This window comes from Oratosquilla oratoria, chromosome 17 (genome assembly GCF_046742065.1).
Source record: "Oratosquilla oratoria isolate Oo_2021 chromosome 17, ASM4674206v1, whole genome shotgun sequence".
Classification (NCBI taxonomy): domain Eukaryota; kingdom Metazoa; phylum Arthropoda; class Malacostraca; order Stomatopoda; family Squillidae; genus Oratosquilla; species Oratosquilla oratoria.
Window position 1 is genome coordinate 4,452,895 of NC_134793.1, and position 15,665 is coordinate 4,468,559.

General features: G+C 42.3%; 1 protein-coding gene across 5 annotated transcripts in view; it reads left to right on the forward strand.

Annotated features, from left to right (window-relative positions):
• LOC143034355 (uncharacterized) overlaps positions 1 to 15,665 on the forward strand; it is a 99,786-nt gene that overhangs the window by 22,736 nt on the left and 61,385 nt on the right. For all 5 annotated transcript variants that reach the window (XM_076200298.1, XM_076200299.1, XM_076200300.1 and 2 more), the window contains exons 6-14: positions 198 to 372; positions 3,977 to 4,204; positions 4,348 to 4,520; positions 7,153 to 7,272; positions 7,488 to 7,644; positions 9,140 to 9,318; positions 9,745 to 9,879; positions 11,650 to 11,891; positions 12,108 to 12,235. In XM_076200298.1, coding sequence (XP_076056413.1) covers positions 198 to 372; positions 3,977 to 4,204; positions 4,348 to 4,520; positions 7,153 to 7,272; positions 7,488 to 7,644; positions 9,140 to 9,318; positions 9,745 to 9,879; positions 11,650 to 11,891; positions 12,108 to 12,235 — 1,537 coding nt within the window. The remainder of the gene's footprint in view (positions 1 to 197; positions 373 to 3,976; positions 4,205 to 4,347; positions 4,521 to 7,152; positions 7,273 to 7,487; positions 7,645 to 9,139; positions 9,319 to 9,744; positions 9,880 to 11,649; positions 11,892 to 12,107; positions 12,236 to 15,665) is intronic.

Here is a 15,665-nt window from a genome sequence, read left to right on the forward strand (position 1 = left end):
AACAGTAAAAGTTATGATTTATGATAGTTTGCACAGATGCTTTTATCCATTGTAACTATAAACTTGATAATTTTGTACATGATATCTGTAAGGCGGTATAAGCCAGAAAGCATTAGTTGGCATCAGTAGATAATAGAATTTTGAATAGAAATGTGTGATGCTTCATTTGATGTCTTCATGTTTTCGTTTGTACCCAGCTACAAGTATGTCAGGAGGAGAGAGACAAATTCCAGAAGCAAGTTGAAGAAAAGGGTGAGAGAGTGGAAGAACTTCTTTCAACCCTGAAAGAAGTACGAGAAGCTGAATCAAAGCTGGAAGAAACTTTCAGGCATGAATTAAGTGCACAGCAAAGACTTGCGAATATATACCAGAGTAAGTGCTCAATAATGTAGTTATAATTCTGTCTATTGTGTCCTTTCCCATGCTCCCTCAACTTCAACCCCTCCTCTCCCCTTGTATTGGGTACTGATAACAAAAGATTTACACATTTGTACTTTGGGGACTTAAATGATGTTGATGGTGATACATACATATACATACATACATACATATACCAAGGCTTTTTCCCCCTTCCAAGGGAGGTAGCCAAAAAGGGAAAGGCATAAAAACACTCCCACCCATTTCATCCCTAAATACACTCCACACCCCTCCCACCCTTCCTCTCATCTGAGCACCTCCTGAGCACCATCAAAGACATACATATACCAAGGGCATTTATTTCCCTTTACAAGGGAGGTAGCCAAGGTCAAAGGCTTAAATCCACTCCCACCCATTTCATCCCCACATACTCTACTCCCATTCACCACCCTCCCTCCCTCCCTCCCTCTTTTCATGGCTCCTCCTAGATGACGGGTCATTGCTGCATCTCGCCCACTGTCCTGGGTCAGAAGCAATGCAGCCAGACACAGCACAGACACAGCAAGGCCACTTCATTTAATCAGTGACTCTGCATCCCCTCATGCAGAAATAGAGAAGATAGGAGAAATCCCTTTGGGCTGCATTAAAATATCATTCACATACTCCCGCACCCTCACCCCCCATCCTACACCCACTCCCTTCCATGCATCAGAGCACAATGCATACACAACCATTCTCCACTCACTCCTATCTTTTGTCTTCTCCCTTCCTTCCTCAACAGATATTCCCCTTTCCCAATGCTCCTCTTACATCCATCCATCTTATCCTAGGTTGCCCCCTCATGTTTACACCCCCCATCTCTGCCTTCCACACCTCTTTTACTAATCTTTCTTTGCTCATTCTTTCCATGTGTCCAAACCATCCCAACACTTTCATCAACCCTATCTCCCAACTCCCTTTTCACCCCCTCTCTCTTCCTCACCTCATTTATCACTCTATCCAGCCTATAACCCTTACCATACTTCTCGGACATTTCATCTAAAACACATTTAAACTCTTCCTCACATATGTTCCATGTTTCTGCCCCATACAATGATGTTGGCACAATCACCCCTTCATACAATCCCCTCTTAGCATCCATTCCCAAATATCTAATTCTCATTACACTTTTTAATCCCCCAAGGCATTTACTTGCTTCTCTCAATCTATATTCTACCTCCACTTCCACTCCTCCCTTTCTCACCACACATACCCCCAAGTATTTAAGATATCCACTTCCTCAACCCTCTCTCCCGTAATACTCACTTTCAATTTGCCGTTATCCTCTCCCCTTTGCCAGGGATGTGTTATGTCACCTTGGCTGTTCAATTTATACATGGATGGGGTGGTGTGAGATGTAAATGCAAAGGTAATGGGTCAGGGATTGGAGATGGTTAAAGAAAATAGAGAAAAGTGGGAGATTAGCCAGTTATTGTCTGCTGATGACACCGCACTTGTGGCAGGATCAGAGGAGGGATTAAAGAAATTAGTGACAGAGTTTGGGAAGGTGTGTGAAAGAAAGAAGTTAAAGGTAAATGTGGGTAAAAGTAAGGTGATGAGATGTACAAAGGAAGAAAGTGGCAGCAAATTGGGAGTATTAAGGGAGAGACTGGAGGAATTGGATAGTTTTAGATACTTGGGTATGAATGTGGTGGGAGAGGGAGGAGTGGAAGTGGAGGTAGAATGTAGATTGAGAGAAGAAAGTAAATGCCTTGAGGGATTAAAGAATGTAATGAGAATTAGACATTTAGAAATGGATGCTAAGAGGAGATTGTATGAAGTGATTGTGATGACAGCACTGTATGGGGCAGAAACATGGAATATAAGAGAGGAGGTTTGAATGCATTTGAGATTAGAAGCCTAAGAAGTATGGTAAGGCTTACTATGCTGGATAGAGTGAGAAATGAGGAGTTAAGGAGGAGAACGGGGGTGGAGAGGGAGTTGGGAGATAGGGTTGATGAAAGAGTATTGGGATGGTTTGGACACATGGAAAGAATGAGTGAAGAAAGACTAGTAAAAGAGGTGTGGAAGGCAGAGTTGGAAGTAGTGAACATGAGCATGTGACCAAGGATGAAATGGATGGATGGGGTAAAAAGGGCATTGGGAAAGAGGGGAATGTCTGTTGAGGAAGGAAATGAGAAGACAGAAGATAGGGGTGAATGGAAAATGGTTGTGTATGGATGATACTGTGTTGCATTGAAGGGAGTGCATGGGAGAGGAGGGCAAGGGAGTATGTGTGAATGATATTTTGATGCAGCCCAAAGGGATTTCTCCCTATCTTCTCTTTTTCTGCACGAGGGGACGCAAAGGTGGGGTCACTGATTAAATGGGGCATCCTGTCTGTTGATGTGCTGTGTGCTACACTGCTTACTCAGGGCAGTGGGCGAGATGCAGGGATGACCTGTTATCCAGGAGGAGCCAAGATAAGAGGGAGGAAAGGGGGTGAATGGTAGTGGAGTATGTGGGGATGGAATGGGAGTGGATTTTATGCCTTGTTTTAGTTACCTCCGTTGTACATACATACGTATACCATGGCTTTTTCCCCCTTACAAGGGAGGTAGCCAAAAAGAAAAAGGCATAAAATCATTCCCACCCATTCCATCCCTAAATACACTCCACTCCCCTCCACCCTCCCTCCCATCTTAGCACCTCCTGGATTACCTCCGTTGTAAGGGGGAAAATCCTTTGGTATACGAGGGGAGCACCAATGGGATCAATGCCACTATCAGTACTTATTGTCCCAGATGTTGATATCCAGCTGCCACAGGAAAGGACTAAGTGACTTTGACTAACTATCCTTAACCCCAACTGATATACCTATTGATTGATTGTTTTTACATACATACATATACCAAGGGCTTTTTCCCCCTTATAAGGGAGGTAGCCAAAGACAAAATGCATAACTCCACTCCCTCCCATTTCATCCCCACTCACACCACTCCCATTCATCACCCCCTCCTTCCCTCTTTTCTTGGCACCTCCTGAAGGATGGGTGATCCCTGCATCCGACACACTGCCCTGGGTAAGAAGCAATGCAGCAAAACATAGCACATCGACAGCATGGTTGCTTCATTTAATCAGCGACCCCCCTCCCCTCTCTCTGTCCCCTCATGCACAAATGGGGAAGACAGGGAGAAATCCCTTAGGGATGCATCAGAATACCATTCACACATAACTACTCCCAAACCCCCTTCCCCCCCCTCCCCACAAACTCCCATGTATCCCAGTATCATCCATACACAACCATTCTCCACATACCCCTATATTCTGTCTTCTCCCTTCCCTCCTCAACAAACATCCCCCTTTTACTCCATCCATCCATCTTGGCCTCAGTCACCCCTCATGTTCACTCCATCCACCTCTGCCTTCCACACTTCATTTACCAATCTTTCTTCAGTCATTCTTTCCAAGTGTCCAAACCATCTCAATACTCTTTCATCAACTATATATCCCAACTCATTTTCCCCCTCTCTCGCTTCCTCACCTCGTTTCTCGCTATGTAACTATCAGTATAGATTGTTTTTAGTCTGTAAAAACTCATGCATTTACTTACCTTCTTTGTGTTCTCACCTGCTTTCAGATGCTAGTGAAGAAAAGAAAGTTCATTGCACAGAACTGGAGAATGCTGTTGAAGAACTCCGCAAACTCCTTCAGGAGGCCAGTGAACAGTATGGTGCCTTGGAGAGAGCCAAGGAAAAGGAGGAGGAGGAACACAAAGCAGCACTTGAGGAAGCACAGTCACTTGCACGAGACCTCAAGGAAGAACTAGATAAGGTCAATGCTATACTTGAAGCCAATTCAAAGAGAGGTGAGGAAAATTTATATGTTGAAAGCTGAAGAACTGGTTAGTCGTAATGAGTGACAATAGAAAAAGAGTATGCATACATTTATATATAGGTACCATTTTCATTTCCTCATCAATATTTACTCTTGCTTCATAAATTCATACAGACTCAAGCGCAATGGAAGAATTGTCACCATCAGCTAGTGCAGCTAGTGAGATGATGAAGAAGGGGTTGAGTCTTACTCAAATCTATGCTGAATTCATCACCATGTCCGACAAGTACCTGGCATCTGAAGAAGAAAATAAGCGCATCAAGAGATATATCGATCAGATATTACAGGTGGGTAATCAGTGGAGGTCTTTCTTCTGATAGTATTTTAATTTGTTAAATGGGTTTTAATGGATATGAAGTAGGTGTGTGCCTTGATTAAGCCACCCCTAATGGGGAAAGGGCCTATGGTATGTATAGATTTTGTGGGAGGAGGAAAGCAGTTGTCAGATGTCAGCTCTTTTTAGACCTAGTCTGGAGATGGAGTTTTGGCTCCTGAGGGTTCATTGATGGGTTTTTAGAAGCAAAGCAGCAGAGAAGCAGTTCTCCGATATCCAGCTTAAGGATCATCACTAGCAGATATCCATCATTGGTTTTTCTCCTCTTCATAAGACTTTTCAAGTATATGAGGGGAGCCTCACCTTCCTCTGAAATCATTTACTTAAAAAATATCCTCCTCTCACGTGACCTCTACCACTCCTTTAAACACTTGTCAGTTGGTGGGGTTTGTGTTCAGAAATAGAATGGATGTATGGGGCTGAGTACTTCTGCCTAGAACTGTGTGGCTATCAGCTTTATGTGCTCTTGCATGGGGATGATTTTAGTTTCAATGTGTAGATATTCTGTTTGTAATGATTCTAGGATATCCTGTTATTTTCTGTACGCTTTCTTTTTGTAGTCATAGCCACCCTAGGAGTCACAGGGCAAGAGACTATTTGGTTGTAGGGTGTCTGTGTTTTTCATGATTGTAGGAGACCATACTGGTGAGGTGGAGCTGAGTGGAAGAACTGTTTGTATGTAGAGTATGATTAGAGTTTCCCTCTGCTGGCCAAACCCCATACTTTTTACATATCTCACTGTGTTTATATATATTTCATCATTTTGTCCTTTTATTTATATTCTAAAGGATAAGTGAATAGCAAAAGTGAGGCCCAGAATTTTAGAGCTTTTGTGTAATGGAAGGATTTGGCCATTCTTTTTTACTGTCATATGTTTCTTTAATAGAAAGGAGGCCTCCCCCCTAAAATTATCAGTGACACTAAAGCCCCTGTCATATACAAGCAATTGAAGTGAGTTTATTTGAGTAGAAACAACTTAGGTTACAATCTTTGATATTTGAAATCACCTCTATGTCATATATTGAGAAGCTGAATGATAAACTAAGAAAAGTTAAGCCTATACAAATATTAGTCTTGTTGAATTGTCCTTTGGGAAGTCTAGAATACTGTAAACAGTCATCTTCCAGCTTTTCAAATTCACATTTTATGAGAATCTTGAATGTGGGACAGGGGCTTAACACAAGTAACAGGTACAGCTATTCATAAAATTTACTCTGTAACCTGTTAGTTACTGATTTCAGTGTGAATGCTTTCCACTGTGCAAGTATCACTACTGTATGGGGCAGAAACATGGAACATAAGAGAAGAAGAGAGAAGGAGTTTGAATGTGTTTGAGATGAGGTGTCTGAGAAGTATCATGGGGGTTACTAGGCTAGATAGGGTGAGAAATGATGAGGTGAGGAGGAGAACGGGGGTGGAAAGGGAGCTGAGGTGAGGAGGAGAACGGGGGTGGAAAGGGAGCTGGGAGATAGGGTTGATGAAAGAATATTAGGATGGTTTAGACACATGGAAAGAATGAGTGAAGAAAGACTAGTAAAAGAGGTGTGGAAGGCAGATTTGGAGGGAGTGAACATGAGGGGGCGTCCTAGGATGAGGTGGATGGATGGGGTGAAGGGGGCTTTGGGGAGGAGGGGAATGTCTGTTGAGGAAGGACAGGAGAGGACAGAAGACAGGGGTGAATGGAGAATGGTTGTATATGGATGATGTTGGGATAGCATGAGGTGGAATGGGCGGGTGGATGGGGGGTGAGGTAGTATGTGTGAGCAAAATTTGACGCAGCCTGAAGGGATTTCTTCCCGTCCTCTCATTTTATGCAATGGGGGGACGGAGAGGGGGGGGTCGCCGATTTAATGAAGCGGCCTTGCTGTGGATGTGCTGTGTCTTGCGACACTGCTTCTGACCCAGGGCAGTGGACAAGGTGCAGGGATGACCCGTCATTCAGGAGGTGCTAAGATAAGAGGGAGGGTGGAGGGGTGTGGAGTGTATTCAGGGATGGAATGGGTGGGAATGATTTTATGCCTTTTTCTTTTTGGCTACCCCCCTTGTAAGGGGGAAAAAGCCTTGGTATATGTATGTATGTAAGTATCACTAACCATACAATTCAACAAACCAACACAAATGGAAAGGAAACTATGTAGTAACTGGCTTGTACAACAACTTATTGGCTGCAAAGTGGAAGAGTGTATAATTGATACAAGCCTTGTACTTGTAAAAGAGGTTAAACTAGCTTTGGCTATCAGGCCCTGCTGTGGAAATGCTGTAACTCAAGCAGTATGGCAGAGGACAGGGATGTCCCTTGTTTCCCAAGAGCCTAGGAGGGTAGGGACTATGATTGGGTTTTGGATGGGTGGTGGGCTTATGGTTTAACATGAACATACCCTTTTTATAAGTGGGAAAAGGCTTATTTAGTGTATGTATATATATATTAAGGGTACATAGTATAGATTACTTAAGTAATTTTCTATGGTAAAGTGAAATGATGGGCCAGCTTGTGAAGCAGCTAGACAGGATGTATAAAGAGGTGTATGTCTTAGTAATCAAACATTTACTGAAGTAGATTTTTGTTTGTTCACATACTTTTTCAGGAAATAGAGGAAAGAGCACCAGTTCTTAAGCGTCAACGAGAAGATTATGAGCGTGCTTTAGACACCATTAATGCACTGCACAGTCAGATGGAAGATGCACTTTCTGAGGTTGAGAAGCAGGTAAGAGTTTTGATGCCTAGTATTGAGTTCAATGTTTCCTGTTTTGGTAGTAGGTTAGTTTGAAAATTTAGTAATATTTAGTATGGTTATTAGTTGAAAATCCATGCATCAAATTTGTCATTGTTCAGAAGTAAAATCCTCAAAAGATTACATTTCTCCCATGTGTTTTCAGGAAATTATGGTTAAGATTTATTTTGTGTACTATTGTTTCACAGAGACAAGAAGCTGATGAAGCCAGGCGGCGAAGTAAGTTCCTCACAAGAGAAAATGAACGAATGCAGGCACAAACCAAGGATCTTGGTAAACAAGTAACAGTCTTATTGACCCAAGTTGAAGCAGCAAGAGCAGGACTGCCTGCTCCTGCAGTACCAGGTAAGTTACACTTATATGAAGTATTATTTAAGCTGATAGCATGCTGTGCTCATCTTGTAGAATTGGTACATACATATACCAAGGGCTTTTTTTGCCCTTATAAGGGAGGTAGCCAAAGTCAAAAGGCATAATTCCACACCCACCCATTTCATCCCCACCAACTACATTTCCACTCACCACTCCTCCCTCCCTCCCTGTTTTCTTGGCTTCCCCTGGATGACTGGTCATCCCTGCATCTCACCCACTACCCTGGGTCAGAAGCAGTGCAGCAAGACACAAAATTGGTAACAATAATTATTGCCCAAAATGGAGGTGAGGTAGAGAACAGGCGGAAAGAACTGTCAGAAAGGAGTCCTGGGGCTGCAACGTCTACGTCGTGGGAAAACCCAGTTTCGGCTGTGGCCTTCCTTGGGGAGACGGGACTGCTCGGACAGACAGTCTAGGGAACGACAACAACAACAACTGTCAGAAAGGGTAGGGTAGATCTGAGTGCTGAGGTGGTTTGGGCACATACAAACATATTGAAAGGCTTGTTTTACCCATATAAGAGGGGTAGCTGGTTCAAAGCATACACCCACATTGCATCCATCCAAAATCCATTCATCACCCCTGCCATTGTAGTACTTCTTGAGTCACAAGTACTATAGTGACACATAATGTTGGGCATATGGAAAAGAATAAGTGTAAAAAGCAGAATTGGATGAAATAAGTTTAAGAGGAAAACTGAGGATGAGGTGGATGGATAATGTAAAGAAGGCTTTGGATGTTTGTAGAATGCATAAAAGAGTACCAAAGATAGGAGTAAATAGGTAACAGGATGACCTGGCCCAAAGGGATGTTCTCGCATCTGCTTCATAAATTACTTCGAGTGGACAAGAAGAGGGGTCACCATCTATGAAAAATAACTCCCAGGAGAAGCAAGAGCTACACTTGCATGATAGCATTCAGGTCATCATCCAGCATTAAGACAATGCCAACACAGAATAAGCCTGGCCACAGAAACAAACTGTTGTAAATGTGACCATTACACAGAAGACACTGAATACCTCACCATACACTGCCCCACTCACTGTAGCCATACCCAGACAAGAACACACAACCACCATCACTTGGGGATCGGTGCAAGTGATCTATAAAGGATTTGTGGGAAAATCCAGTTTCGGCTGTGGCATTCCTTGGGGAGACGGGACTGCTCGGACAGACAGTCTAGGGAACGACGACAACAACAACAACCACCATCACTGGGGATTGGAGAAGGTAGAGGTAGTGTTGTTGAAATGGTAAAGAATAGGTTCAAGGGGACAGGATAAGTGAAAGACAACAGTTGTAGAAGGTCATTTCATCATTCCATTATGGTTAGAGAGGTTAATCTAACATAGACAAATAATGTGTGGCTCTGGTACATGGCAATGCCCCAGAATAGTTTCTAGTCTTACTGCATATCACCATGCAATCAATACCCAGACATTTATATTTGTATATATTTTCATTGCAGATGATCAACAAAACCCAGCCACAGCAAATGAAGTTATTTCACAACGGTTGGTAGCCTTCAGGGATGTTGCAGAACTACAAGAACAGAATCAGAAGTTACTGGTCTCACTTCGAGATTTGTCTGACAAAATTGAAGCCACTGAAAATGATGCTGTCAAAGTCAGGACACAGGAACTTCAGGTTTGTGTTGTTATGGTCAATTTTCTTTGTATAATATTTGTAAACTGAAACATATTGTGATGATGGGAAGATCTGGATAGTATTCACTGTTATGGTGTATGTTCCCAGTGTTATATATCAACTCGCATGATCATGAATAAAAAGTTGAGATTGAAATAACATATGTGGTTAAGTTTATATGCATATTAATGATTTCTGTGTCTTGCTGCATTGCTTCTTACCCAGGGCAGTTGGTAAAATGCAGGGATGACCATCATCCAGGAAGGGCTTAGAAAAGAGGGAGGGGTGGTGAATGGAAGTGGAGTGCGTAGGGATGTAATGGATGGGAGATGAATTACACCTTTTTGATTTAGCCTACCTCCCTTGTAAGAGGTAAAAAGCCATTGGTATGTCTATGTAATTATTTCTTGCCCTTTCAAATAACAGGATGAGCTAGATAAGTGCAAAACAGAAGTGGACGAGTTTAAACAGAGTAAGGACCGCTTAGAAGTGATGGTGGAGAACGTCATTCGACAGAGAGACATGTACAAGATGCTTCTTGTTTCTCAGTCACCACAGGAGGTAAGGGGAAATAGGTGTATTGAAGTGATATCTTAATGTCTGGAAATGATTAACTGTTTATTCAGAGTGCGAAGGTATCGGTGACCATTTTATTCACACATAAACACACACACGCTCAACACTAGACTTACACCATATGTTGAGGAAAAAATTAAGCAGTTAATGAATTTGTTTAGCTGGGCATGTAGGAGAAGAGAGTTAAAAGTGAATATGAGTTAAGAGTAAAGTTATGAGAACGTTGATGGCAGAAAATTGAATGCAATTGTAAATGTTAAAGTGCTTGAAGAAGTGGAGAATTAGATATCAGAGGTCACATATAGCTTTGAATGGAGGAAAATGGATAAGAATAGATGATAAACAGCCTAGTATAAGTGGATAAAGCAGTTTTGTTAGTAGAAAAGGGCAACTTGAGGAGATTGGTGAGCGAATTAGGTAAAAGTTATTGGAAGAGAAAACTAAAGTTAATGTATTAAAAAGTAGAGTGATGATCCTATCCAAGAGTAGAAATTAAAGTTGTATGGGGAGTGGATTAGAGCATCTCTACTTATGGTAGAGGTCGAGGTGATGATAATTCGAACTCTGCTACCCGTGAGTTGGACCAGACATGGTTCAGTAAATTCTAAGTTAAAAGTCCTCTGTAAGGGGCACCATCCTAGCCTCCTGATTGTTAAACCAAATCATCATTGTGGGGAGAAAATGAACCAGATAGAAAGTAAAAGTTGAAGACTGAAAAACTAGAAGACATGAAAGTAGAAGACTGAAGAAAGAAATTGGTCACAGAGCAAGAGAGGGGAAGAAGGAACACGGAGAAAAGTATGAAAAAAAAAATTATATCAGTATTGAAGATGATATGGTTTAATGTCTCAAATACCCCCCCCCCCCCCAAATAAAAGTCTAGCACAGTGCCCATTACAGAAGACTGTAGCATGGGATTTAATGAACCATGCCCTTGGTTCAACTTTGCCAGTGACAGGGTTCAAACCATCATCCCCTGGACCTCCTTTGGCACAAGTAATAATGCCCTTACCCACTCGGCCAGCAAGCTTCCATGATGTAAGTGGAAGTGATGAAAAGATATCATTGAAGCAGTAGTTGTGTCAACTATTATCTATGAAGCCTGTGTGACAAATACAAGAGAACATGTGGAGGCAGTGGAAACAGGTTGCTTGTGGAGTTTGTGTGGAGTTACATGTTATTGCTAAGTAAATACAATTGAATTCATAAGTGGACTGAGGTGTAGATTGTATTGGGAAAGAATTGAACAGGCTAACCAGAGATGGTTTAATGGGAATGAAGGTAGTGACCTTGGTGGTGACAAGGGGTCATCAGCCAAGGCAAAAGTAAGTGAAAGAGGTGAAAGGTACTATAACTTCAATCAGGATGCCAAACAAATGAAAATGGGAGTGAGTGATAATTGAAGGAACATGTGAGGCAAAGATATTGACCTATTTCATGAGAGGGGTGCAGTGAAGATGAACTTGCAATATTTTTGGGAAATGATTAAGGAGCAGACTTTGGTTTTAGTATGAGCTAAGAGTGATGGAAAAGGTGGGCAGGAACCTGGGAAAGGAAGTGAAGGATAGCCTGAGATGCAAATCATCCACTAATGTGGATGATGCAATACTGGTAAGGTTAAAGTAAAGATGCAGATATTGGGAGCAGGTCTTGGGAGGTATGTATAAGAGAAAAACAAGGAAAAGAGATATTTCAAGGGGAGAACGAAAGGCGTGGGGACTCTGTGTGATCTAAAGTCATCTTTAACCATTTCAGCAAGTCAGTGTGCCTAAGAAACCCGCAGCGGGTGAGGCATCTCCGACTTCTACTGCAGCACCTGTTGGCAGTCCAGGCAACGCAGAAGAGCTGAACCGTCTCAGAAGGGAAGTAGAAGCCAGTAGAAAGGAGATGAAGGTCCTACAGAAAGAACAGGATGAGTATCGTTTTGAAAAGGACAAAAATATAAAGATGATGCAAGATGAGTATGAGGCTTTGAGAACCAAGATGGAAAAGACAAGGTAAGCTAGAGGATCATGTGTGTCTATCATCACCTGCTTTAAATCTAACTTGTGTAGGATCCAAATAGATATGGCAATGATGATTGTATTTTTTTGGGTTAAGTATGGCTGGAATTAAGTTTGACAGTCTTTGAGATTAATATAATTATTTTTCATTTACTGTAATGCTCACTGGCTGAGTGGTTGAATACTAATATGTTATGTATTTGTGTACAGAAATGATAACATAAAGCTGGTGTCACAAGCTGAATACAATGATGAAAGAATCAAAGTTCTTAATAATAATGCAGAGACACTTCAGCGGCAGATTAATGCTATTGAGGAGAAGAACACGACTTTGCAAGGTAAGGGTTGTGTATTTTTCAGTTGCCTTAGATCTCACTTGTAGAAGATGCATGGCTCCCTGGTAATGAGCAACAGCCATGTAGATTGGCCAACAAGTTGCTCAAGGAAGAATTATTGTATTGCCTGAGTCAGACTATGGTGGGGCAGTGTAGGATGTGTTCAGTATTGCCTGTGTGACAGTTGCATCTAGAGTAGTTTGTTTCTGTGGCCAGGCTTATTCAGTATTTGTATTGTTTTTGTGTTAGATGATGACTTCAGTATAGTTATATCAGTGTGGCTGTTGCTTCTTTTGGGCAGGGTTTTTCGGTGGGGTAATGTCTGAAGGGGTTTGAAGGAGTAGGAAGTTGGTGATAAGTGTTAAAATGCTTCTTATGTGATCATGTGAATCTTGGGTTTTATTTGTCTTGTGTTGTTGTTGTTGTTGTCGTTCCCTAGACTGTCTGTCCGAGCAGTCCCGTCTCCCCAAGGAAGGCCACAGCCGAAACTGGGTTTTCCCACAAATCCTTTATAGAGTGTATGTTGTGTTGTTTGCATGCATGATTGTGTATAATGCAGTCTTCCATTATGTGTTGTATGGTATGGGGTGAAGTGTTACATCTTGGGCAGCTGTTCACAACACGGTCGTCCAGCCTCTTCTGGTAGCTTAGAAGTGCTGGGTGGTGACCGCATCGCAGTCTGGCCAAGTGGACTCTGTCCTTTCGTGGGAGAGAGGATTCAGAAGGGTGGATATCAGGGGGTCTGGCATGCAGCAGTGTGTTGTCTTTCAGTGTGTTAATGGAGCGGTGAGTGATATGATTATGAATATGTTTCCGGAGGCTGGTATTTGGTGGTTGTGGAGGAAGAGAAGAGAGTATCTGTGCGTAATAAAGGTCTTTGGGTGTAGTTTTAATGTTTCTTGGTGTGTGTGGGTGTTCTGCTATGTAGTGTAGCGGGTGTGTGATGTGTTTGTGGTGGCTGCAGCAAGTGTTTGTGTGCCACTCATGTCGAGGTGGTCCTTGACTTTGAGGACTTTTGTTTCATGGTGTAAATGGTCTGTAGGTGTTGTATTTGTGCAGCCTGTAATTGTTTTTAGGGCTTTGTTTTGTATGATTTGAAGGGTGTTGTGGTGTGTCTCACTGAGATTAGGAGCCCATGCAGGACTCGCATAATTCATCACTGAGCGTATGCATTGTTTGTATATTGTTATATTAGTTTCTTTGTTTTGTCCAAATGTTGTTCCAGTGATTGACTTAAGTGCGTTAAGTCTAGGTGTGCATTTGTTTTTTATGTTTGTGAGGTGTTGTTTGAAAGACATGGATGTATCATATGTTACACCAAGAATTTTCGGTGTGTTTGTGTGTGGTATTAGAGTGTTGTTGATGTAGAGATGAGGTATGTATTTGTGTTCTTTTGTCCAGGTGGTGAGAAGTGTTGCTGTAGATTTGGTTGGAGCTATTTTGAGTCTGTTTGTGATGAACCATGTGTTGAGTGTGTCAAGGTAAGGCTGGATTATTTCTGCAGCTTTGTCTGTGTTACAATGTGTGCATGTGATTGTTATGTCGTCTGCGTAGGAAGAGATTTGTATTTCTGAGGTGTCTGGTGTGGGTAAGTCATGCATGTATAGATTAAATAATGTGGGGGATAGAACTGAGCCCTGTGGTACTCCGTTCTTAATGTTTCTGATGTGCGATGATTGGCCATTATATGACACATGAGCATTCCTGCCTGCCAGATAATTGGCCAGCCATCTTTTGGTGTTATTGTGCATGTCTGTGTTATATATTTTATTTGTTAGGTTGTGGCGGGGGATAGCATCAAAAGCTTTACTAATGTCCAATGTTATAAGAAGTGTTCTGTGGTGGGGCCTATCTGAATTGATGCCATCTAAAATTCTTTGTGTGAGGTTTGTCAGAAGAGTGTTTGTGGAGTGTAGTGGCCTAAAACCGTGTTGTGAGTCAGCAAGGGGAATATATGATGTGACAAGTTTAAGTATTAGGCGTTCAATGACTTTAGACGGGGTGCAGAGAAGTGTGATTGGGCGGTGCAATGTTGGGATTGTTGGGTCTTTGTTCGGTTTTGGAATGGTGATTATTTTACCATGCTTCCAGATGTCGGGTATAGTGTTGTGTGAATAGCTGTAGTTTGCAATGTTTGTGAGTGCGTGTATACCTTGTGGTCCAATGTGTTTTAGGTGGATGTTGCTTATGTTATCAGGGCCACAGGCAGATGAGTGCTTGAGACTATGCATTATGAGTTTTGTCTGATGTCTATGAAGGGTGTATAGTCTGAGTCTGTGGGGAAGTCTTTCTTACGTCGAATGATGCGTCGGCCGTCAGGGTGAGATGTAAGATGGCTCGTCTGTGCAAAATGACGTATGAGTGCGTTTGCTTGTTGTCTGTTTGAGGGTAGATTATCTGTTGTTTTGATTATTGCTGCGTGAGAGCGTGTAGTGTTAGTGTTGGATAGTGTGATGCTGTTGAGTGTTTTGTACAATTTGCTGGTGTTTGTTTTGTGATCAAGTGTATTGATAAAGTTTAGCCAATTTTGTGTTTTTTGTTCATGTATTTTATTGGCAATCACAGTGTTTAGTGTTTGTATTTGGTCTGCTATGTTTTGAGGGATAGGTGTGGGGGTATCGTGTTTAAGTGTGTCACGTTGTCTGATGAGGCCTTGGATTTCTGGTGTGAAGTTGGGGTTGTGTGATTTTCTGTTGCCTCTAGGGATGTATCTCTTGTCTGCATTTTGTATGATTGTATTAAAAGCGTGCACAGCGTTGTTTATGTTTGTGATTGGTGTACTGTTAAGTGTTTCAAAATGTTGTTCTGTCTCTTCAGTAAAGGCTTCCCAGTTAGCTCTCTTGTAATTGGTGTAAGTGTGTCTGTGGCCAGCTGGGGTGCATCTTGTTTTGGTGTTGATGATGATTGGAAGGTGGTCAGAGCCAAGGGCTCCGACCACTCTCCATGATGTTGTTGGGGTTAGGCAGGGGGAGCAAAAGGTGATATCAGGAGAGGAGGGAGTGTAGAGGGCTTGGTATGGGATATGTGTATGATTATGCGTGTTGTTCATGATAGTCAATGAGTCGAATTGAGTCTGTATATCAAGCCCTCTGTCTGTGTCAGGGTTGTCGACATACCAGGCAGACGACTTGGCGTTGAAGTCACCACCCATGATCAGGTTGGGGATTGAGGTTAGTTGGCTAAGTTGAGGTCTGAAGGTGTTTGGAACTGTGGGGGATGATTGGGTGGGAATGTACATGTTAACTATTGTCAGTGTTGAATTGTTGCCTGTGCGGATACGAATGGATTGGGTTTCTGTTGTGTTATCTGTGGTAGGGAGGAGAATTTTGGTTGTGGCACTTGTGTCCACAAAACAGATGGAGTGGTGGATCAGGGTGATGAGTCCACCGCCATTGCCGTCAGTCCGGTCTTGTCTGATGGTGGTGTAATTATG